The sequence below is a fragment of the Daktulosphaira vitifoliae genome, unplaced genomic scaffold (genome assembly GCF_025091365.1).
Source record: "Daktulosphaira vitifoliae isolate Bord-2020 unplaced genomic scaffold, ASM2509136v1 Scaffold_3, whole genome shotgun sequence".
Classification (NCBI taxonomy): Eukaryota; Metazoa; Arthropoda; class Insecta; order Hemiptera; family Phylloxeridae; genus Daktulosphaira; species Daktulosphaira vitifoliae.
This window is the reverse complement of record NW_026099574.1, coordinates 5504668-5531092: the sequence shown is the minus strand read 5'-3', so window position 1 is coordinate 5531092 and position 26425 is coordinate 5504668. Positions and strand designations below refer to the sequence as shown.

Here is a 26425-nt window from a genome sequence, read left to right as displayed (position 1 = left end):
ACACAATTTTTTTATGTCAATGTGAGAAGTTATAATCTTAGACATCATTGCACTGGATCACATATATATTTTAGCTGCACTTAATTAATAAATGTTTCCTTTATTGTTATGTTTATGTACATAATAATAATTGTCAGGTATTTCTTTGTTTATTGAACATTTTTTTGTTCGTCAGTGTATAGAGTTTTAATGTAATAAAATTCAATCTATTTTCTATTCGATGCAAACAACTTATTATTGAATTTTATAGAATACATTTAAAAATTTGGAATGCAAAGAATAAAAAATGTATACATGAAAATTGAAACTACTAAATAGTATGATAGTCTAAAGTTGTGCATTGTAAAATATAAATTTAGTTACCAGGTTTATTTTGAAATAGTGTAACCACGTTTATATAATTATGTTTTGCCACGTCTTCATAACGAGGCCCTGTGGCGCAACGGATAACGCGTCTGACTACGGATCAGAAGATTCCAGGTTCGAATCCTGGCAGGGTCGCACCAGAACTTTTTGTAAAATTTTTCAAAACTATTAATTTGTAAATGAATATTACATTTTTTGGGGTATTTTATATTTTTAAAATTACTTTATTGTGATATATTTAATATAAAATTTTACAAAATTATTTATGAAAAAGTTCTCAAAATTCATCTATATATTTATATGAATTTAAATAAATTCAAAAAAAAATGTATAAATTATACTATATGATCAGTTAAAATTATGCAAATTTCTAGAATATCGATACTGTAATACACGTCATATAGCTAAGCAAACAAACCCAATGATTAATCTCAAAGAAAAAACTTTTATTTTTAATATTATTACGTTTTAATTTCGTCCAACCTTAACCAGTCATTCTTTGAAATAAAAATTATATGCGTCATTCATTATGTAGTCACTTTTCTTTATTATATAAAGACAATGTCCAGAGTTTTGACGTTAAATAGTAATATTAGGAAAAATAATGATCTTTTAACACTGTATAGAATTTATATAACATTTTATAATATTATTATCACTATTTTATTGTTAAAAACCAAAAATCAAAAACAGTAAATGATATAAAATTTTAAAAACTCAACAGTTTTTTGACTAAAAGTTATAATATTTATATGTATATGTATAGAGAATGTTTTTTTCTTTAATTTAAAGGTATGTGAGATTGTTATAATATACGGCGGTATTTTTAATAGAACGTTTTCTTCAAAAAAGTAATTTGGGGTAATACTGCACAATTGGTTTGGAGGACCAACGAACACTTATTGAACGTGTATCATTAAATTTAATAAAATATAATTTCACATTTTATCTGAGTTAACACTAATTGTTTGAATTTTAGTAAAAATTATCCTTTAGTAAGCAACCCTAAGTAATTTCAATGGAGCTTAAATACTCTTTTCCCCTAAAGCTTTTACTATGCTTTAGCACATCAAAAATATTTAATTGAATCTTTTTGTGACGATTCCAATTAAAAATAAATCACACACCTTAACTTAATAAAAATATATATTTTCTTTTGTCATAAAAATTCCATTATTGAACAAATACTCTGACTATAAGTTTGTAGGCTTCACAGATAATTTTCAGCAGTTAAGTATTGCAATAAATTTACGTTTAAAGATAGTACGAATAAATTTAAGTTGACAGTATTAAATTTTCCTTTGTTGCGCGTCATTCTCATGTGTCATAATATTTAGAATAATTTGGATGCTGTTGTGTCAATTTTTGATCATGTATAATTTAGTGATTGATGTTATCAGACTATTTAAATTTTATACACGGATAATCAGAGTATAGAATCTTTTAAAATTTGTGAGTCATGTGTGACTCGGTGTTTGCAAACACTGCAAAATAACTAAAAATTCTTTGTAAATCAGCTAAAAGTTACAGTCAGAACTAAGCAAAGACCGGTCTTGCTAGTGCAATAATCTTGGCCTATGCATCAACATTAAAGCCAAGATTCTTGTCGTGATTATTACAAGGAAATTTTTGTTTGGTCAAAGAAATTTTACTTATAACCCATGTGTTGATAATTACTTGGGGTTACTTTTTCAAGTGATATTTTATAATACATTATTTACAACTTAATAATTGGATATTTTACATAATTGACATTCGGTATATTTGATTTTTGTTTTACACTACTTAAAAAAGGTTTAATATAAATAAAACAACAACATACAATTCTATCAAGATTTCTCATGGAACAAAATGTATTCATTTGTTTCAAAGACACAATATACAGAATATTCAGTAAGTAAGGAAACATATCAATTGTTATAAGCAATGAGAACAATAGAAACTCTTTTCCTTACTTACTAAACACTCTATATATTATGTTTTAAGTTGAACACATTTTATTTTAAATGACATATTTATTAATTGGGACACGCGGAAGTGTTCTTAGGATAGCTTTAAGAGATATTAGAGAGAAATTTTATTATTGATACTTCTAAAATAAAAAATCTTTATCATAATTATTTTTATCATGGGGTCTATACCCATATTATATATGGAGACATCCACGAGGTATGATTCATCATAACACGTATCTCACTAATATTCTATATTTTAAAATTGTTATAATTTCCGAAATATTAGTTTAAAAGTTGAATCAGACATTTTAATAATTTGATAATTTTCTATTTTATAAGCTAGTTAATTATGTATGTTGTCATTAAAGATGACATTTAGATACACTTAAATCCGAATTAAAATTAGGACTGACAACAAATATTGTAGTATAAATTATTGTGAAATTATTAAAAAATCAATGATTACATTTGTTTATTAAATTTCCGGTGGTGAAGATATTTATATTTTAGAAAATTCTAAATTCTATTACTTATCTAAATTATTCCAAGTAAAATGTTGTTTTTTACACTTTTTTAAATAGTAATGCAATAAGATAGTAATAAAAATGAAAACCAGTCGTCCAGTAGGAATAGAACATAAATTAACTAGTTATAAGCTATTTTGTCGTAAAATAAATAAAAAGGAAACTTTTTTGGACATAATTCTTACAGCAGCTAATGACTCTTATAATTAGAAAAATAAGACAGTAAAATTTTATTTTAAATAGATACATGAATTTTAAGAAGTGTTCTTGGGACTTTTTCTTGCAGTGGTAATAAATAAGAAAAGTATTTCATTATTTTAAATTGTGTCTTAATAAAATAATTATCTTTTTCAAGTTTCCACACCCTTATCTCTCTTAAATACAACTTGGATACAAAATAATAAAGCTTGAAAATTTAATGTTTAATAAACATGATAATTTTTATAAATGATTGCATTGCATTAAAATAAAATTAATAACTTAATCTTCAAAGAAAAATATTTTTTTTAATGCTTTTATTAATTTAGATAATGCAGTTAAATTTTCATTAATAAATAATTTTTGTTCTAATAACAGTTTTAATTATTACAGTATATTACCAACACTTCTTTAAAATAAAATTGAAAATTTCAGTCATAGAACATTATTTATAATTGATCTTTTTTAAACAAATACTCAAATATTTTGTAAAAAAATTATAAATATTATAAACTGATCGAAAAATATATTATTTTATTTTATTATCCATATAAATAAAATAAAAATAATTATGGGTGAAAGTAATGAGACATTTCTTTTTTTTTAATATACATGTATTTTTTTATTAATCTAAAATACCTATTTGGTAACATTTTTAATTATTAATTCATAAAAACTGCAAACAATTTGCTAAGTTTAAAAATAACATTAATTTTTCAACAAGTTTGATACAACATTTTTTATTTAGATAGATTATGGATATTTATAGCACATGTTTCACTAATGAATGAGATAATATTCTAATTCATTTAATATTACAATAAATAGTTAAATTTAAATAATTGATTAACTCACTCTCAATAGTAGTTGATATTAAATAAATAAAATGCAAAATTTGTTAAGCAGTATAAATAATAATAATAATAATAGTATAATGATAATAATAGTAATAATAATAATAATAATAATAAAAATAACAATAAGAAAAAAGAAATATACATACAAATCTTTAAATCTTTAAATATGCTATTTATTAGCAAAGTCTGTTAATTTTGTTCAAGAAATCTTTAAAGTAGGGACAATTACTTAAATAATATTTTTGAACAAATTTAATTATATCAACAAAGTAAAGAAATTATTTTTACATTATATTTATAATAGTAAAATATATAAATACATGTATATATTTATTATAAGTAAATGAAAAAACACAACCAAACTTTCGTTGAAGCACAACATAAATAATGACTTTAAAGAACACATAAATTGTTGTAAAATAAATTATCACTACTAGTTCATATTTTTTTAAATTGTATAATATTAATTGTAATGAAATTTGTAATGTAGACAAAACAAAAACAGAAGTGTTAAAAAAAACAAGTATTAAAACTAAACTAAGTAATAATAAGGTGGACGGAGACACTGAATTGAAATAACACATGTGTATTTTTAAACATCCTTAATCATTAATTTCAGGATGAGGAAAAGCACATTATACGAAAAAAAACTTTTGATGTCAAGTAAAGTTAATATACCATTAGTTCATTTTGAATAGTACTATTTGATTATTTTGATGATAAAATAAAATAAAATATTTAAAATCTACATAAGCTTGAGCACAGTACAAATGAATTGCATTTTGTTAAAAATTGGCACTTTTCACAACCTAATAAATAAACTAATTAAAAATATTGGGGAAACAAGAGTTAAAATGTACAGTATTTGCTGATTCTAAGGTCAAAGTATGCCAAAAGATTTCAAAGTATTGAATTTCATTCAGCTAGAGTGTATGGAAATATAGGAAGTTGGTACAAATCCTTCTTCTACATTAGGAGGTTGACGTCTTACACGGGTCCATCCATCTCCTTGATCTTGCTCAATTATAAGTAGTTGTTCTCCATCAAACATTGGTATTGAACCTTCACTAGTAGCTATTAATAATGAATCAATAAAATATAATTTCTTTCATAAGCAAAAATTCATTTTAATTAATATTAATATTACCTTCAAATGCATAGAGAGCAGTACACGTGCCTAATGGTGGTAAATCATGAAGGTCATAGTATGGTACATCTTCATTGCTCATTAATGAATGTCGAGATGCACCTAAACTAACAGTTTCACCAGCATACCGACTACTGAAAAAATGATATTTGTTAGTAGAACCCTCATTTTTATACCATAATAACTTTTGATTTAATGATCTTAAATATACCAATGATTCAACATTTACTAATTAATTAAAATTTGAAATTAACAATTGTTTTTAACTAGGTATATAGTGTATTTACTTTTTCTAACAAAACAAGTTTTTACACTGCTTTATTTATATATATATCTAATGAGTTTTTAAGCTCGTTTTTTTTTTTTAATAAAAATAAAAATTAATTTACTTATTTAATCCTACAGCTGGTGTGGAAACACTAGAATCTGATGCTGAACGACTTAAAGATTCATCTTCACCTAAAGGTGCTTTACCATCTGGTACATTTAACCTACTAATAACAAGAAATTCTGTTATTAACCCATCAATTAAATTAAAAAAAAAAGTTTTTAATTATATTTTCTTACTTATGATTTGAGAGGTTATTAGTGCTACCATTTCCAATTCCATTTTGTTCTGTTGGCTCATATTTTCGATTACCCGCAGGACTTCCTCCATTACATTCAACTTCTTGGAGAAGCCCTTGATATTTAGTCATATCTAAATTTAATTTATCAATACGCTGAGAACATTCACTTAATTGACCCTCAGTAGACATAGGATCTCCTAAGGCTGGATTAGATTCATAAACACCTTTCATTTTCATTAAGCCATCTCTATATAATTTATAAATTTATGATAAATATAAAGACAAGCATGTGAATTCCAAAATGTTGAATTAGATAATGATTTCATTTTTTTGAAAAGATTTAAAATTTCTATTATGGTTAAAACATTATAACATTAACTAATAAATATTAACAATATTATTTAAAGTGGAATAATTAATTATTTAACATTTATATGAATTTCTATCATTGCATTTGTTTATCATTTTAGAAAAACTTATAAACATTTTTGGTAACATAAATAAATATTAATTTTAAAATGGACTATCATACTTAGCTGCTATTTCTTGATGTAATTTTGCTTGTATTTCATCTAGTTTTTGAAGAATTTTTTTTCTACGTTGATTTGGGGGAAGTTCACTATAGTCATCCTTATCACCAGAATTTGAAAGATTATTCTGTTAATTACATTAAAATTTATTATTAAAATAAACAATAATAATTAATGAATAGTGTTAAATGTATGTGTCTGTGTGATGTATGTATAATCAGTGATTTTTAATGCTAATGATATGTTATGAGTAAAATGAAAATTATGCATTGCTTACAATTCAACCCAAACTAACCAATATTATTATTGGTCTATGTTTATTATTTTTAAGTTTACATTAACGGTTGAAATTTTAGTATACAATAATCATTTTATATAAATTATACTTTTCTACTTTGTATATATTATATACATTTAATTTAAGGCAATAAAATTATGAACAAGTGATAAGCTAAAAAGTTATTTTGTTTGCATTAAAAAAATTACAATGTCACTTAGCTATAGCATATTCACTAATTTAGACAATAATATGTACATTAAATTAATAATATCGGATATATAACAAATTAATCATGAGGATTAAAAAGACTATTTCTCTATCTTAATAATTAATTAAAATATATATATATATATATTTAAGCAAAATGATAATTAGATCAAAAGCTATTGGTTTGAAAATCATCATGACTCATGTGTATACAGTGTAATTTGTACTTTTTATTACAGAAATGATGGTAATTCTACAAGAAACATAAATTATTAAGACTATTTCTGTAACGTGTTAAACTGGTAAACTTATAAATCTAATAAAAGTGATAATATCTATTAGTTTTATATAAGACATTATGTTTCATTTTTGGATTTCTTGAAAAATGTGCTTTTAGAAATAAGTGTTGTTGTCTGGGTAGCGATTCATTATAGTATATTTATGTTATTTAATATGTACAATAATCGATCATCAACACGTTTGGGTGACCTTAGCATTAAGAGAAAAAACTATGATATTAAATATATAAATATTATATACAGAATGTTAAAAATGTAATGCAACAGGTCAATTGTTAGGAACAATGAAAACCTAGACCTTTTTTTTTACTTACTAAACACTCTATATATACATGCAGATGGTCCATATTGTTATGACAAATTTAATAATATTCAATCTATAGTAGATTAATATTCGGTGTTACATATATATTTTTTAAAATTAATATTATATTTTAGAACTATAAAAATATCATCAAAAATAATATTTTTTTATTTTGTGAAATACTTAGAAGATATATCCAGATATTTTTTTGAGGAAATTAAAAATTTTCTACTGAATATTGATAAAATATTTTATAATCAAATTTTTTCTTAATGTTTTTTTTTTTTTTTTACATATTTTATCTTCTTCTTTTTCCTTGCCATAATCCCAACTACTTGGGGTCGGCCACCCTTATCCTAAACTTCCAATTGACATGATCTCCCATATCATCTACTCTAAAAAGATATACTCTAAAGAATATATACTGTTTTTCAATAAATTAAAGAAATATTATTTCTAATGATATTTTCATAATCCTTAAGTATAATATAAAATATGATGTAAAATATTCAGTAAATCAAAAGTTATTAAGTTTATCAAAACATCATAGACCATTATAAACATAGTGATCAGATCTAAGAACTTTAATAACTTTTTACATTGTTATAATTTCATAGTGATTTTTTCAAAAATAATTATTACATTCTTAGACTATGTTAAAAGCATATTTTTGATTAATTATCTCTAATTATTAATTAAGTTACATCTGTTAGTAAAAATTATACATATATATATATATATATAAATATAACAATAACTATTAGTGCAGTCTGAAAAACAACCCACACAGAACATTTACATTCCAAAATAAATAAAAAAAAAATCCAAAATTTTTTTATACCTTAACTGAACTGCAAACATCCATTAACTTCCGTGTGCATGTAAAATATAAGCATAGCGTGATTAAACCAAGCATAATTTATTTTTATTAATAATGATAATTTAAATAATATATCGTTAATATGTGTGTAAAATGTCTGTAAGCGGTATAATGGATTAATAAAACAGATTTATTTTACTCAATGAGTGATAAATATTAAATAGAAATTATTAAGTCATATAGGATTATAACTGTGATTCTTTGTACAATATTTACATATTTATAATAAATACGTGTAATAAAGCAACAATTATTAAATAAAAAATTGAAAAGCAATGTGTTATGAATAATTTCAATATAAACGATTTTTTTTCAAATATATTACTTACAGGAAAATTGATAAATCAAGAAGAAAGGTGTTTCGCATATTTTTTTTTTTTGAACATAATAAAGAAAAATTATGTTAGAATATTATTTAACCATAACCATGTAAGATAAGTGACATAATATTTAATAATGCTTTTGTATATGTACCTTGTTGGAGCTAAATATGGCAAATAGGCCCACACGTTTTTTCAGTTTGCCCGCCGACATAGTGCCCTTGACGGTCATTGAATCCGTCCTGTGGGCACCATTACCTGATGATAATGTCGTATGACCACCAGAAATAACAAGTGGAGTAGATTCACCACCGCGGCTTAAATCGTCAAATGGAAAATCTCCTGGTGGTTCGAAGCCAGATTTATATCTTTCTATTACTAAAATAGTATCCTAAAAGTTTGAAAACAAACTTGTTACAAAAAACAATTATATTTCTTAGTTTTATCTACTAAATAATGTTTAGTCGATTCANTTGTTTTAAAAAACAATTATATTTCTTAGTTTTATCTACTAAATAATGTTTAGTCGATTCACGTCAAAATGCACAAAGAAAAAAAATTTATAGAAAAAATAAAAAGTTCATCTATAATTTGTAACAATGTATGATTCATTATTATTTAATGAAGCATAATTTTATATTTAAAAAAGGTTTGAAAATGATTTTATAGTTTTGTCAATTAAAATAAAATATTTACTTGTTTTTCATTGATTTGATTGGCTGCATTGATAATTCCATCTAAACATTTATTAATAATTGGAAAAACATTGCGTTCGACGTCTGCTGAATGTGCCATAAAATGTCTAACATTGCGTATTCGTTTTTCGTCGAGTTCCTGCAGCTGCCTAAACACTTCGGGCATTAAAGCTTTATAATGTTGACTCTGTAATAAAAAGTATTTTAAAATAAGTAAAAATTAAAAGTAAATTATCAATAATGATAGGAATCAAGAGCATTAATCCGGAGGACACCTGGAGAATGGGGGCAGTAACGCTAAAAAGTGTCAGCCCACCAGAATTATTAAGAACACTCCCTTGATAATTTTTATTCATTGATTCAATAACTACGCAAGTCTACCTACTCATTTTACAGTTATTGTACGGGGATTTATTTTGTTTTTAAATATCAATGCTTATTTAAGAAACGATGTATTTCCAGTAGGTAAATAAATCGTATTAACTCAGAATTAAGAAAAAAAAAATTAATAATTATTTTAGGTAATAATATCTTTAGGTAATTATTAAGAATAATACATAAAAAATATTTTTTAAAGTAAACAATCTATTGTTTAAATAGAATTGTTTATTTGAAAAATGTCCAAAATAGATAATAGTTAAGTATTTCTATTGAGCAACGAATACTCAAACGTTTTTACAGCTTCGATTTATAGAATTTACACTTTAGAAATCAATTAAGATTCATTTGTTCCAATTAGATAATACAGACGATTCTTCTAATAGCCATGTGTTTAGTTAAACCAAAAAAATTTTAATGAGAGGCCAAACACGGCATTTATTTGAATATAATAAGTAACTATACTAACTTGAAGCTCATTAGTCTTTTGTAACTGATTAGCATATTCATTTTTGGATTCTTCACAATGTTGATTTTTTATTGCCATATTCATTCTCTGTTTTTCAACTTCAGCTCGGGATAAGTTTAAATCAGCATCGGCTCGTTGAAAATTGTCTAGAGCTCTTTCAGCCTCCTTAAATGCTTTCTCGTAATTTTTTCGTGAACGTTCCAATGAAGCCACTTGATTGTTGATCATGGCGACATACTTGGCGCTGTCTTGAAGTAACTAAGGTGTACCAAGAACACAATGTTATATAGCTTATAGACCTCAAATACAATCTTAACAAACACTTTAGATTGCAGAGAGGGATTACCTTTTTCCTTTCTTCTTTGATATCTTTTACTAGGAAATTTATTTCCCTGATCACATCAGACTGAAGATTTTCGGCGATTACTTCGTGTTGTCCCGCTAAATCGTTTACTTCGCACAGCATTCCCTTGAACGCTTTACACGTACTATACCTGTTAAATAAAATAATAAATCGACGTTAAATTTAAAGCAAAAATAGAAAAGATACAATTGAGTATCGTTAACAGTATCAATGAAGAGGCTAGACAACAATAGGTATTCAATGGTCGTCTAAAGAAAATGACCTTAAATTTATTACGAGTGTTAATATTTTTTGTTTCGTACTTCATACGTACTGGCGTTTCTATACAATAAATTAATAATACCAGAAGATATAACACAATAGAATACAAAGCTGCACTATTATACTTTCGGGATTTTCTCACCCCTAGATAGACAAAGCTGATACCAAATTTTAATTTAATTGTCTACAAAAAATTTCGTATAGAGATCTATGTAGGATTATTATTATTAGCTTGAATAATCTCAAAGAAAGCGACAGTTCTTTGAAGTTTATCATTTATAACGGACTTTTATTGTTTGAGTCTAGTGTAGAAAACGTGGGAATTTAACCAAGTATCTCATTGCACAACTAGTTGCATCTAATGTATAATAACTAATTACATAATACTACATTTATATACAAATTTAATACATATATAAACATGTAGCATGTACCGGGTAGAACTTACAATTCTTATAACTTTTGACACAATTAATAATTTCACTGTAATTTTTTAAAAACAATATATGTATGTATAGACCATTTATAAATTATATTTTTAGCTTCGATGCGAAGCTGAGAAGGTATTGGTTTTACTATGATGTGTTTTTTTTTTTTGTGTCTGTTACCACTTTTTCTCAGCTCTCACCGAACGGATTTCTTTCAACGATACGTCAAAAGATCACAAATCGTATCTAGTCGAAGACATTACCCTTCAAAATTGAAAAAATTTCCCTCGTTCCCCGTAAATGGGGGAAACCTCCAAAAAAATTACAAATTTAAAAATCGCTAATTTTCGAAATTTTTTCAATTTTTTTTACTAAAAACTGCCGTAACTTTTTCAAAAATGAACATATCAATATAATTTTTTTTTATATAGATGCTTGATGTCTTTACCTATCATTTGGTATATTTTTTTTGTAAATCTGACACTTAACCTGCCCACAGGGGGGGATTTAAAATGACAACTTTTTCACAAAAAATTAACTTTTTCAACTTAACTTTTGAAAATGTTCCGGAAGGTCTGACACTTTTATATATATCTTAAATTAACGCTTATGTAATATACTTTAATTTGAAAAAAAAAAATTTGAACTCTGGACTTGTCTTTACGGCGAAAATGACTACTGAATGCTATTTTCGTGTGAAAATTCTCGATTTTATTATTTATATTATATTTAACTTTATAATGCTATAACTTATTGAAAAGTTTATGGATCCACACAATTTTTTTATGAGAAATAATATTTTTGAATAAACCCTTTTTCATTCGACATACTTTATCTATTCGAGATATTAATAAGGAACCAGCAGATCAAGTAGCTTTTGGAATAAAACACCAATTTTTTTAAAATTAAACACTATCTAAAGATTTGCATCGAAGCGTTTATTTTTGATAGTGATTTTAATCACTGTCAGATATCATTATACTTGATCCAACTATACCACGTCACAACTGTGCCGCGACCCCCCTGTGCTGGGTTTTTTTATTATTTGTTTTTTAATATTAAAAACGAAATATTTTAATTAATATTTTCAATAAATAAGTCTTTCAGATTTTTTTTTTTTTAAATGTAATAGGTCAATATAAATGTTAGCCTTACTACTTATTGGTTATCAAGCATTTTAATACATACAATAGGCATGTAAGTAGAATGAATACAGTTTGTAGTGGTGTATATTTATAAATTATAATGCATAATCCAATCACACTACAGACCCACTCAAAATATGTAATTCAACAAGTACTCGCTTTAAAATTGTTATTGATCCATTGAAATTTTTGCAAGAAAAGCTATTAAAATCGGTTATTTTTAAGTGTTTTGAAAAAATGTTTAAAGCAAATTAGTTTTCATCATTTTATTATTATTATTTTTAAAAAGAAGAAATAAAAAATTTAATTTATAAATACTCTATTGTAATAATTATTTTTAAAAAAAACCCAGCACAGGAGGGTCGCGGCACAGTGGTGACGTCATTTTCGCCGTAAAGACAAGTCCAGAGGTCAAATTTTTTTTTTTTCAAATTAAAGTATATTACATAAGCGTTAATTTAAGATATATATAAAAGTGTCAGACCTTCCGGAACATTTTCAAAANAATTCGGTAGCCATTTTCGCTGTGAAAACAAGTCCAGAGGTCAAATTTTTTTTTTCAAATTAAAGTATATTACATTAGCTTTAATTTAAGATATATATAAAAGTGTCAGACCTTCCGGAACATTTTCAAAAGTTATGTTGAAAAAGTTAATTTTTTGTGAAAAAGTTGTCATTTTAAATCCCCCCCTGTGGGCAGAAAAAAGGTCAAATTTACAAAAAAAAAATACCAAATGATAGGTAAAGACATTAAGCATCTATATAAAAAAAAAATTATATTCATACGTTCATTTTTGAAAAAGTTACGGCAGTTTTTAGTAAAAAAAATTGAAAAAATTTCGAAAATTAGCGATTTTTAAATTTGTAATTTTTTTGGAGGTTTCCCCCATTTACGGGGAACGAGGGAATTTTTTTCAATTTTTAAGGGTAATGTCTTCGACTAGATACGATTTGTGATCTTTTGACGTATCGTTGAAAGAAATCGGTTCGGTGAGAGCTGAGAAAAAGTGGTAACAGACACAAAAAAAAAAAAAACACATCATAGTAAAACCAATACCTTCTCAGCTTCGCATCGAAGCTAAAAAAAATTCAGTGAAATGTTTATATAAAAAAAGTTATGAACTGTTAGTTAGATATGTTCTATTCTGTATATGTAAAAAAAATAACAGTGTTTCTAGTGAAAATAATTAATTAAATGTGCTACTATAATCATTAAAAATTAAGTATATTCATTGCAATTGAGGAGTTTTTTGTTTGAGTCTATCGCATTCCACAGCAGCAGTAATAAATGATAACAAACAATAATACACCAACGAGAACGTTATTTATCAGTAAACGATAATACATTAAGTTGTCCATAGGTAAGTGAATCAGCACTAAATCATAAAAGCGCCAATATTTTATTGAGCTATTAATCTAGGCAAGTGCTCCAAATTAGTCAGTCTTGGAAAATTAATCCTTTTAGTTACAAACGAATAAGAATATATACATAGTAAGTAGAAGTCACTAAGCTAAAATAAATAAGTTTTCAAAAAATTTTATGTAGAAAATGTCCCCTCCGAAAGGGGATAAGTCCCGTTTGTTTTGTGTACATTTTATTGTAGACAGTATAGCGCCAGGGCAATAGTAATTGGTGAGAGGCAGGAAAGGGATCGTATCCCCTTCCCTTGCTATCGAACACCAAATTACGGGCATTACGTCATCGTTATGACTCATTCCGTGGGAGCTTTTAACCATGAAAATTTAGGAAATAGTGTGCGTTTTGTAAGAGTGGATTTCCCTATGGGTTGCAACTCTTGAAATAAACATATGACTAACGGGATAAAGGAGAATCCGAACTAATAGATGTTTTTCAAGAATTGTATACGGTTTTTGATAAACTACATTAAAAACATAACAGAACGTTCCTCGCAGTGGAGATTTGGGATAAGTGTGTCATTGGAGTTAACTGGTGTGACGAGATATGTATGCAGTTAAAATATCTTGATTCCCGTATGTTTTGCATAGTAATTATTATGTTATACTCGTACAATTAACGTTATAATAGAATACTATAAGTACACCGTTAATATCAACACCGTCGAGACTTACAATAAGTAATTTAACAACGCAAATGAGTCTTAAATTCATTCTTTCGAACTCGACCTATGAAACTTAAACGCCGACTATAGATAAGAATTTTTTTTTATCATTTATGTGTGAATTTGTTATTTAGTTTCGACCATTCAGTTTAAATGACTAAATGTATCCAAAGTCAATATTCTCAATAAGATAACATTTGAACAACAGGTGATGATTGTAAAACTATACATATTAAAAATCGCGATGGATAATTATACAGAAATAACACAAATCATGGAAGGTGGTCAAAGTTTCGAATAAATAAGAAAATTGCATGTAATGTTGTAATGTTAGATTTTTTAATTTAATCAAAATGTGTAAAGAATTTATTCCTCAAATTTCTTAAGTTTAATTTAAACACAAAAATACGGAAATCTACTTTACAACGATTTGACAAAAATTTGTTGTCGACCTGTCGTAACCTCATAGCTGAGGAGCCAGTAAGAGGGTAAGGTAAGTGTCACTGTTCCCGAAAAGTCACCCATCCGAGAACTAACAGCAAACAGCGTAGTTGAACATTAGTGTTAAGGCGGTTACTGAATGATTCACTACGCCCCACCACGCCCGGATTATGTATTTATAACGAACAATTTAAAGGAATTTATTTGATTCCTTCGTAATTATCATACATCAATAAAGAAAATTCTTAAACTTTAAAATAAAATCCATTTTAAGACTTATAATAGGATATTTGCCTTTAATTAAATGAAATATTGTTAGAGCACAAGGCGTCAGTTATTTAAACAGTGTAAGTAAGTGATCGTCAGTTGTCGTTGTACTGCTATTACTAAAGCGAAGTAGATAATGACATTTAGAGACTATTGAACTTGTTGTAAGCAATAACTATAGCCAAATTAAATATCATATCATAAACGAGTCTTCAGAAGTATTTTAAACCAGTATTTCCGACTTCTATTAACTCATATACAGATCTTCTACCATTCATATGATACACTAGCATTACAGTGACCTGTATATTTTAGAATATAGTTAAATTCCTCATCCTAGCCTCAAAGCCATACTATGGCAACAGATATCTCAAGCACAAATGAGAGATAAATTAAAAAAAAAAACTCTCAAAAATTTAACATTACAATAATGATTATTATAGATTATTCTCTTCGATCACATTTCTTTTTAGAATAGCAATTAAATACAATAAATTATCAGCAAATTACAACAGTTAATTATTATAAAAATTGTACCCAATTATGACATGCATATCAGTTAAACGACCTTAAATTTAAAATATTATTTTGCGTAGTTTCTAGTTTTCACGTAACAAATGACTAATTATAGAATTATTAGGTAACTAAAAGATGATCAACATCAAATAAATGGTTGAAATAATTTATCAATTGATTTTTTGTTTATAAATTAACTAAGCAGATTGAATGGATCGAAAATAGATTAAAATCCATGGAAAATTTTCATTTACTATTTTACTTTGAATTCTGTAAAGATAACACTTATAATTTGGATTCGCAGTTTCTAAGAAAATGGGAAATAACTAGAAAAACATACATATGAGTACATATTGTATTAAATTATTAATAATGTAAAAAATTGATCTAGATGGACAATCTATTAATTCTAACTTCAAGTCATATCTATAAATATTTATATTGTGTGTTATTTAGTAATACGTTATGAAAATAAAAATAACAATAAAATCAACAATAACACACGATCAATGGAACTGTAAATTTACTTTAATTGATTAGCTCATAGTACTAACTAGAACTAGTATATTACTCATAATAATTTAAAAAGAAATAACACAGTGATTCCTTTACAGAAGTAATTATTCATAAACATTTCATAATAGTAATATTTTTGAACTGATGTAAAATCACCATGTGAGAATGTGATGAAAGGTAAGGATTTTTCTTAACTACATTATTAAAATTCTAAACTAGTTTACATGGAAGGCTTTGTATCCACAATTCCCGGATTTTAATTATCAGGTTATTAAATTCAACATTAATTGTTTTTTAGGCTTTTTATGAATTAAATATCAATTAATTAATTAGGCTATTCGATAAACCAAGAGTTATTTAAAATTTTTAACTATTTACATTATCATACTACTATTCATTCATAATTTCCTTAGCCTATAACCCTGATTTGAGAGAATTTTTAGACCGGCCGTCGACAATTCATAACCTCATAAAAGCTGGGGAGCTAGAAAGGGGTCAAGGTGTGTGTCACTGTTAAAGTTCTACCTATCCGGTGATATGATTACCTATCCAGGAACTAACAGAAAAACAGCGCATTTAAACATGTGCACTAAGGCTGAATGATTCACTGTACCATAACCATGGCATACCATGACCCCTAATATAAGTATTTATTCAATTATAAAAAAACTTTTAAAATATAAAAAAAAAATTGTCAAAATATTATTTACAGATAAATTAAATTTTTTGAGTTTTAAAAAATAAGAAATTACAAAAACACTCGAAAAAAAACTAAAAATGAAAATGGGTTCAGTACCCGACACTGTGGAGTATTCAACTAAATTAGAAATTTAGAAAAAAAATTTATTTTAAATATTTACTCTTTTGGGGGATGGTGAGGCTGCATTCCCCTCTCGAAATTAATTTTATGGCTGAATTATTTACTATTATTAAACATTCATATGGATATTAAACATAAATACAGATATATATAAAATAATAAAACGTTTTTTCAAACCATTACTCGAAAAAATGTCTGGTTACCTCACTGATTTATCCACTTATAAATAATTACACTGCTCTTTATCGTGTTAAGAATTTAAAAACATTATGATTATATCATAGAAAAAAATTAATTAAAATACTAATAATTTCAAGAAGTATTTTTATAGGTAGCTTTTATTTATAATTTTAGTAATTTTCAAACACCTAAAATTTTTCTCCCAATAACACAAAAAATTTTCCCAACTGCACTTTAAATTCTAGCCTTATGCAAGGTATAACAGTACTGTGATATTAAAATAGTTATAATAATAAAAATATTATGAAATTTGACAGGTCATAATAATTATATTGTTCACACATAATTCAATAAATACCATTAAACTTTGTAATTATACTTACTGATATTCTTCTTCTTCTTTTTTTTTCGGTTGATAGTTTTTGACCAGTCGCCTATGAAAAAGGTTAATATTAATTGTTATGTAATTTTAAAATTAAAAGACACGTAAATGTATATTAAAATTACTAGGCGTAGTAGAATTAAGAATAATAAGTTAACCGTCATTATTCCTACACGCAAGCTAAAAGTTCAATGACAGTGTTTATAAGTGAAATGTAAACCGTTAAAAAACACAATGTCATGTCCAATATCCGAGACAAAAATTAAACATTGAAGAACCGATAAAAAGCAAAAAAAAAAAAAATAGTTTTTATACTAGTCAGCTACAGTATGTTTAGTATAGTTATAAATATATTATTATAACATACATTCGCAATCGCGTTTTCAACATAGATTCACAACATAAGTAGATACAATACCTACACAAAACGCGCGCCACCTTAAGCCACAGGACACGATGGAATGTCATATTATTATGGTCAAGAAGAAGCATAGAAAAATGTTGTTAACAGTAACAAAATAAACTGTAGGTGCATCATCATAACTCATAATAAAAAAAAAACGGTTTGGTAATATATAGAATATGTTGCACAAAAAATAACAGTAGCCAATTTTATGGTAAATTTTAACATAATATTGTTAAAAAATCTTTTATCAATAGTTCTATTTAATAATATTTACAGTTCATGGATTGCTTTCAAGTAGCGATATCTTCAATAAGATTAAGCAAATTATTAAAAACATTGTTAATAATGCTTAATATTTATAAGTTACTAGACAAAGCAATATTAATGTTTCAACAGGCTAAACATTGAGTTATTGGCATCTATTACTAATAGTATAATTTTAATAGTGACTTATATACTGTTCATGTCTAGGGATCGTCTGTTAGTTGTTTTGCGGTTTTCCATTTAGCAAATTACACTAAAAGCAAACGTCCCTATTTAGTTTTTTATGCTAATAAAATATTAGAGCAATTTTACTAAGTAATGCGACATTAGATATTCAGATTAACCATACAAGCGTATATATATATATATATATAGTATTCATCACACGCCCAATGATTATTTAAATATGCTATATTATAATTCATAATGGACAGATAGTCAGAGAAAATAACTATTAAAATGTGAGTCATTTAATAAACCAATTTGAATACAATATTCTCTTGTCACATGTGTTACTTATAGAAAAAAATGCTTAAAACACAAACAACCCGTTAGCTATGACAAATATGATGACGTACTTTTTAATGTATTGTTATTTTCTTATTAATGGTAAGCTTTTAAATGATACTCAAAAACAAACACAGATGATTTTTAACGGTAAACATATATGCATTAATGCTTTATGTGCTACTAAAATAAACGTGAAAATAATGATTACTATACGTAGCGTTTTATTTTTAACTTTGATCTGATAATTACAATTTTCAATTAAATTTTTAGAAGCCAATATAGAATGAACTAAATAATAACTCCATCAGATAGGTTTTTAGAGACATGGACAAAAATATAACTTTAAAGTTAAAAAACATCAGTTTCTACATAAGGTACGTCATATTATTCCCAAAACAACTTATTAAGAAAAATATTCAGGAATCATTGTTAAATGTTAATCAGATTAATGGACTAAACCTACTAAAAAAAATAAAAATAAAAAAATAACGTTGAATTGGCACAAACTAAATAATAGAAAACCAACTTGTTTATCAATAAACTCTACTGGTTCAGGGAAGTACTATAACACAGTAAAGATAAAAATGCCGTCTTTTAGAAATAAGTACCATTTTTTTTTTTAGATCGCCCTTAAGCATCTTTAAACAATATAAAAAAAATTTTTTAAATAAAAATGTTTGCTTCAACTGAATATATCTGATGATATAAAAAAAGGTTAGGGTTACAATTTGAAAATCGAAAGTGTATACAAATTTAGGGTAAAAGGTATGATAGTAGAATATTAATTTTTCGTGTAAAGCAACTACTCGACAATGAACAATTATTGTTAAAAAATAAAATTAGCACTAATATTTTTGAAAAAATTTTGTGAGGCGTAGTTAGGAATCCCTCTGCGTTAACTCGAAGAGATCAGATGACTGTAAGTGTAGAACTTAACTATATTTGTAGTAGTATGATTTTTGTCTTCTATCGTGAGTAAAAATCCTATTTTTTTTAAATGATAATTTTTGTTTCGAAAGAAAAAAATCATAAGGATAATTTTGTTGTATTCGTTTGAATAAAGCTAATTATTTAGATCTACAAGTAGGTGTACCTGAGTTTTCCAGCATATTCCATTTCGATGAGACACCTATCGCGGATGAAGTGGCCATATCGCTCGAGGAAATCAATGCCTTTCTGAGTGTGGAACGATAAATTATCGTACTGGTCCTGTAAAATAAAAATACTGTCACTGTAGACACTTGTAAATAGTAAATTATCAAGGACGTGGGATCCGCTTAGGTGGCAAATACGTTTAATGAATACAACAACATAACAGTGTAAATAAAAATAACAGACGGGGTTTTCAGTTTGTCGGACGAAATCTAATGGGCTTTATTTACAAACAGTTTAATGGTCGATTTTGGTTTTTTTTTTTAATTAATCTGACCTCGTGCGACAGCAGATACCTACATGCTGCTGAATAGCACGTGTTTGAGCGATGGCGAGAGAAGGGGTGATGTGGGCGAATGCATTTCATAGAGGTGAACTCCAAAAGTCAGGAAGTGAAATGAGTTTACAGATTAACGTTATTCCGGCATACATTATTTCCGTTCTAGAAACTATGATATTTTTCCATTAATACACATTATTAAACATAAACCGAAACGGAGCTGTGTTAATACTCATTACAATATTGTACTAGACGACGAAATTCTTGCACCGTATATATATACACGAGATTTACGCTTTCACCGGCAGCGATAAGTTGAATTAACGTTAATTTGTCGTTAAAATAAATTATCAGGATTCAATATCATTACGCAAGAAAAAAGATGATAAATAACAATAAATTATGTTGCCAAATATTACTTTCTCATATTCTTTACTGTAATCAAAATAGCATATATATCGCGTACTGTTGTTTTGACAATTAATGTAGACAACAGCATTTCTCTGCGTTTGTTCATAAATCGATTATAGAGTTATAATAAAAAACTATTATGAAGACAGGAGTACTTGCTATTATCATTACTCATCCGTCGATATAATGTTATAAGAATGGTTTGGAGTTATAGTTAAACAGTTTTCAAATGTTCATTCAACTCAAGAGGTCGAAAAAACATTATCAGAAAGAACTTCAAAAATATAAAATTTATTAAAAAACGTTTAAAATTTTGATTTTAACAAAAATATTATTCCTTTACTAAGTATATAAAACAAAATGCGCTGTATAGAAATCAACGAAATATAGATTATATCAAAAAGTTAAAACTTCAAAAAGCCTTCTTTTTAATTACAACACATACGTAACTTGTTGAAAATTGTACTAAGTAGTTACTTAGTAATATAAATGAATATAAATTGTGTAATGTTTTCCAATGTTATTACATTAAAGAAATAAATACCTGTTAACTGTTTAGGACTATGTAGATTATCGCAATCCCAATTTACACTGAGTAATCAATATTCGTAATATAATACTTATAAAATAATTAAGTCGCAAGTGATTTTACGAGGGCTTATTAAGAACAAAAGAGTATTTCGAAACTATCTTATCATTAATTTATCTTAATAGGTTGATCTAAAATAAATCGATAATTTACTAACTCTTTTAAACTAGTAAGAACAAATGAATAAATTTTTCAATAAAAGTTAATTTTAAATATTTATGTTAAAGAATGTCAATTTGGATAAAAAAGAATGTACAATTTATTTAACACAGTTAATTACAGAAAAATACAATTTTTTCTTCAAGTATACATTCGTGATTGCCAAACATGTTCGAAACAAAGTAAAAGTATCGAGTGCTATTGACCCTATGAGAAATGTACTTATCTCTTGCATTGTATTAGATCGGTATCTAGATAGATATAATGAATGAAGAGACTATCAAAGTAAGTAGTTATCATAGACACTAGTTTGTCACGACAAAGAGACAAGTGCATGCTTCCTACTTTCTTTAGGACATATTTCTAACTTGTACCACGGAATTCGTTTATAAATTAGTATAAATATCATTACAAGTTTATTAAGCAAAAAGAAAAAAATAATAAAGTTTGACAAACATTATATAAACCAATGTTTTTCATTTCTAAACGGATGATTCCACAATAATGCAATTTTAAGCACAGAAAACGTATAAGGCAACTGCGATATTTGAAAGATAAATACTGCCATTGAGAGTACGGGTAATCTACTTGATCTATTAGCAATGGTTGAATTATAGTCTAATGTTAAACTAGATGACGGATATTTCCCTTGTTCTATTGATGTAATGTATTTACAATTAATAATCATCTACACCTTACGATAGAATAAAATAATATACTAATATTATTCCAATTGTTTATCATAGATACAAAAGCAAAACATTTCATAATTGTAATTAAGTATTCATAAATGACGGACTCATATAAGTTAGCCAGTCAACGACGGCGACTATTAAGAATATGAAATAATTAAAACAGCTAACGGTTTTCAAAATGAAATCAGGCTTGTTGTTTTATTTCTTATAGCTGAGAGTAATGTAAAGAAGTTTTAATTGAAAATTAATACATGATGACTACGGAGCATAAAAATAATGTCATTAGGACAATTAAAAAACGAAAGATAGAAAATCGATAAAAAATTTTACATTCGAAATTAATAGTTTTGAAAAATTATATAAATAATCAGGGGTAAATATTAATCTGAATTCAAATATAATAACAATTGATCACTTGTGGCTAATTATTTAAAATTAAAAGTATAATGAAAATATTAATAGAAAAATCTATTAATAGATCATGACTCTCGAGTACTCATTTGTCTGCTCTTCGTAAAACACGTAGTTTTTGTACGAGAAAATTTATTGTAGAATCTATAGATATACTTTTATTATACGTGAACGTACATTTTTTTATATTCTCTGAACACATATTATACAAATATGTATTGATAATGGTAACATTGTAACCAAAATACATATCTGCGATTTTTTAATCATTTTTTTGTGTTAAATATTCTTAATATAAATTTTATTTTAAATCTAAATTCAATTTCAAAAGAATAATGAATATATTTTTTTAATCATGAACGATATTTCATTTAAACAAAAATAATTTCTCGCTAAAAATAAAAAAACACTTACCGTCATGGTGATATTGGGGAGAAGAAAAAAAAATTATGTTTACGTATAATAAAATAATATCTATAAATTCTACAAAAAGTTTTCTCGTACAAAAACTACATGTTTTACAAAGAGTAAACAAATGAGTATTCGAATGTCATGATCTATCAATAACTTCTGCAGATGTACAATGTAATCACAAACCATAGCGGATGGGTAAATGAAAATAGTTTTCAATGGCAACAAAAACAAAAAATTGCCAATGGGGGTAGTTGAATTAATGGGGCGGTGTCTGTACAGTCGCAATTAATTCAGACGAGATTCGTACAAGGAAAACCTGTTGTTCTACTTTCTCTTGACAAACACAGACTCACAAATATTCCTTGATACTACCATTTCGTGTTCTTTCGACGAACAAAATGGTTTTTAACATGTTATTTTTATGTCTTTTGGACTGGCATGCGAATATAAACTAAAAATGTTAAGTCACAAATAACTTTATTTTAGTAAAACGAAAAAAATATGGAAGACTAATAGTACTTATTGAACATAATATTCAAAAGATAAATTTTTTTTGAAAAAACAATTATATATTGACAGCAAAAGAGAAAAATTGGGATAGATGACCACGTCATATTAAATTATAATGATTACTAAACAGAATACTTTAAAAAAAAACCATTGTTCGAAATAAAAGACTAGAATGGAAAAGATGTAGTCACATGAAAATATTTTAGAGTACACAATAATTGTACAATATTTAAACTATGATATACAGATTATGGTATACTATAAATAATAAAAATAATAATTTAAATTATATTGAATTAATATGAATTTTTAGAACACTTACTTTATTAAGGATAATTAACAGAAAATTGAAAACTTCTGTCAGTATTTAATTTGAATCAAATGGACTAAATATCCTTACATAAAAATTATTTTAAAACCCCATAAATGAAAAGTAAATTTATTTAATTATATGTAATAAATTACAAATCAATGACTAAACTTGAAATATGTATAAAAAAAAAAATAAATAAAATTAGGAAACATTATATAAATGAAGTTAGATATTCTTAATTTTAGTCAAATAAAATGATAATTAATGTCCTTTAATGTGATATTTAACATATAATATATCATAAACATTAAAATGATATGTTGAATATTTAAGAGAAACCTTATTCATCATATTTAAGTGAAAATTTGTTTTAAATAACTGTATCATAATGATACTAATCTTGCTACTAAAATTAACCAACTGAAGTCTATCATATACAATAACTATTTGAAAAGTAACAATTAGATACCTTTACGTAAATATCACTATACATCTATGTATCAAAATATTTTTACAGATCTACTCTCCCAAAAATCTTTACTTAAAGAATAAAAATTAATTTAATAAAATATGTAGGAGTATAATAGAACTTGAGAATCAATATGACTAAACCTAAATAATTAGATTAATAGATAAAGAAATTCAGCATTTTTAATACTTAATTTTTTGGCCTAACTAACAAACTTAATTGCTTAAAGATTAGAATTGATACTCAAATAAAAGAACTATTATTATTTAGGCACTTTTTAAGAGTGAAATCTTCAAAAATAGTTTTTTATATACATTTTTGAGGAAGGTGTTTTGGAAGAGTTTCTTATAATACAGTATAAAAAAAAGTTACTTTAAATTTAAGTGATAAAATAATTTCATAGTAATAACCTAAATTTTCCACACTAAATTTTAAATCATTATTTTATAAATTTTAAAAATTAAAGATATAACCAAATAATTATGTAAAACAACCTATGTGGTTATCAAATTTTATTAATGGGTATAATTAAGATAACTTCTGGTGCTAACTTCACAAACATTTAACAATAGCGTAGCTAAAGGACTAAATGAGCTAAACAATTTTAAGTAAAAAATTACTCAAAAAAAGGTTAATAAATTTTTTTTTTTCTAAAAATTTGAAATGCAAATTTAAATTTTAATTGAAATAAAAGTTTAGCAGACATATATAGGGAAACTTGGGATTATAGAGAATCAATATAAAAATAGGGTTGTTAAAAAACGTTTAAAATGTTCCTAGGATTAATATAAATTTTGACATTTTTATGCGTGAAAAACGCATGTTTTGAATGTAACAACCCTGAATAGAAGTAAATAAATTTATTATAGTTATTAAACAAAATACATTTAAAAGGAGTCAGTTATTTTTATAAATAATAGTATATTACAAATATTCAAAAAATTTGATAAAAGAATTAGATTAGATGCTAGAAAAGTATCTATAAATCTCTATTAAGTACATATTTAATAAATGAGGTTCTAACAAGGGAAAGGTATCAAGTCCCAAAAACTAAATTTTACAAGAGAAGGAAAAAACAATTTATCTATACTCAGTAGACTTTAGACAAGTATATTTTGTTTTCAACAGAAATTTTATTCTAATCATAAATTTGAACTATTTTTTACATCAGATTACTAGGATATGTTCACAGTTTACCCAACCCAACTCATATCATCATATCAAATATTAAACCACTTTTTCAAAATTGTTTTTAAAAAATAAATCGCTATTTATAAGTATACCACTTATGCACTTTGTATCTTGTAAATTTTACATTGACTAATGACTAATTTTTTTTTAAATTTCAGTAACTAAGGAAAATTTAATAGTAAGCTTAAGAAATTATTCATTTATGACTTTTAGCAAAAAAGTAAATAAAATAATAGTAAACATAATATAATTCCAACTATATAATTTAAATTTTTATATTTGAAAATTATGTTACACTAAACATGATAATATAAATCATTAGTTTTAATCAATATTTTTTTAAGGTACAAAAATATATCACAACTTCAAAAAATTATAAAATTAAGAACCCAAGGTTAGAATACCTTATTCAAAATAAAATTTATTATAGATCGAGAAATAACAGAGATCGATTTTGAAAAATATAATACCAATGTTAATGAAACGAGGTATAAATAATAATAATTATGTTTCGTTTCGTATATTTTGATAAAAGACCAAAAATTAGACAGTGAAAATCAAGTAATACATAAAAGATGTACTCTATTATTCAATTAATTATGTTCAGAAATACTGATTCCAAGAACTTACCCATAATTCCGTTCCCCAGCTCATTTTCCACTATTTTTCCTCATTAAACCAAACAGGTGCAACCGAATAAAATATCGGTGTTATCAATTGCCCAGTAGATACTTTGTTTTGCACACGACTGAACTACGTGCTAATTTAAAAATTACTACTCAACAATGATTTTGAACATTGGAAAAACACTACGTCGCTGAATCGACACACAAACATATATTATGACACAGGATCAAAATTATTTAAATTTAAAACACTGATACTTATTATTATTAAAGCAAACGACTAACTGCAAATATGCAAATATGCAAATACCTTGGACAACTACGCGTTACGGGTGCGACGGACATACTGATAATACAAAAATAAATAAAAATAAAAATTCACTACAACGTCAACGGGCGGCGAAACGATGCCTGGTGGCATACAGTTTATTCCATGATATTATTTTCTATTCCATGAAAAGCGCCAATCAATATTATTCAGATTTACAAAAAATTTAGGAATAAGTATTCTTATTTTCTATAGGAGGAATATACTGAGGAAATCAGTAATAATAAGTGAGGGCGTAATAGGAGATTACGTTAAAAGTTTTAAGTATTTAGAATCAGTTGTGCAAGAACGATGGTATTGATATATGGTTCAAAGTGT

General features: G+C 25.7%; 1 protein-coding gene and 1 non-coding gene across 5 annotated transcripts; one reads left to right on the top strand and one right to left on the bottom strand.

Annotated features, from left to right (window-relative positions):
• The first annotated feature begins 428 nt into the window (after positions 1-428).
• Trnar-acg (transfer RNA arginine (anticodon ACG)) lies at positions 429-501 on the top strand. The gene has a single exon. It is a non-coding gene; the product is annotated as a tRNA-Arg (tRNA).
• Positions 502-3953: 3452 nt separating this feature from the next.
• On the bottom strand, positions 3954-26136 carry LOC126901081 (formin-binding protein 1-like). 4 transcript variants are annotated; one of them, XM_050677297.1, is made up of 13 exons: positions 25784-26136; positions 19653-19768; positions 17381-17431; positions 10325-10472; positions 9979-10236; positions 9133-9318; positions 8591-8827; positions 8078-8104; positions 6149-6273; positions 5615-5863; positions 5437-5538; positions 5048-5181; positions 3954-4974 (listed from the first exon to the last, which is right to left on the bottom strand). In XM_050677297.1, exons 1-13 carry the CDS (start codon positions 25805-25807, stop codon positions 4820-4822), a joined length of 1812 nt encoding a protein of 603 aa, XP_050533254.1. In that variant the 5' UTR covers positions 25808-26136; the 3' UTR covers positions 3954-4819. The 4 variants fall into 4 exon arrangements, with proteins under 4 accessions (XP_050533254.1, XP_050533253.1, XP_050533255.1 ...); XM_050677296.1 differs by having other exon boundaries at positions 5437-5541; positions 25784-26135; XM_050677298.1 differs by lacking the exon at positions 8078-8104 and having other exon boundaries at positions 5437-5541; positions 25784-26135.
• Positions 26137-26425: the final 289 nt, after the last annotated feature.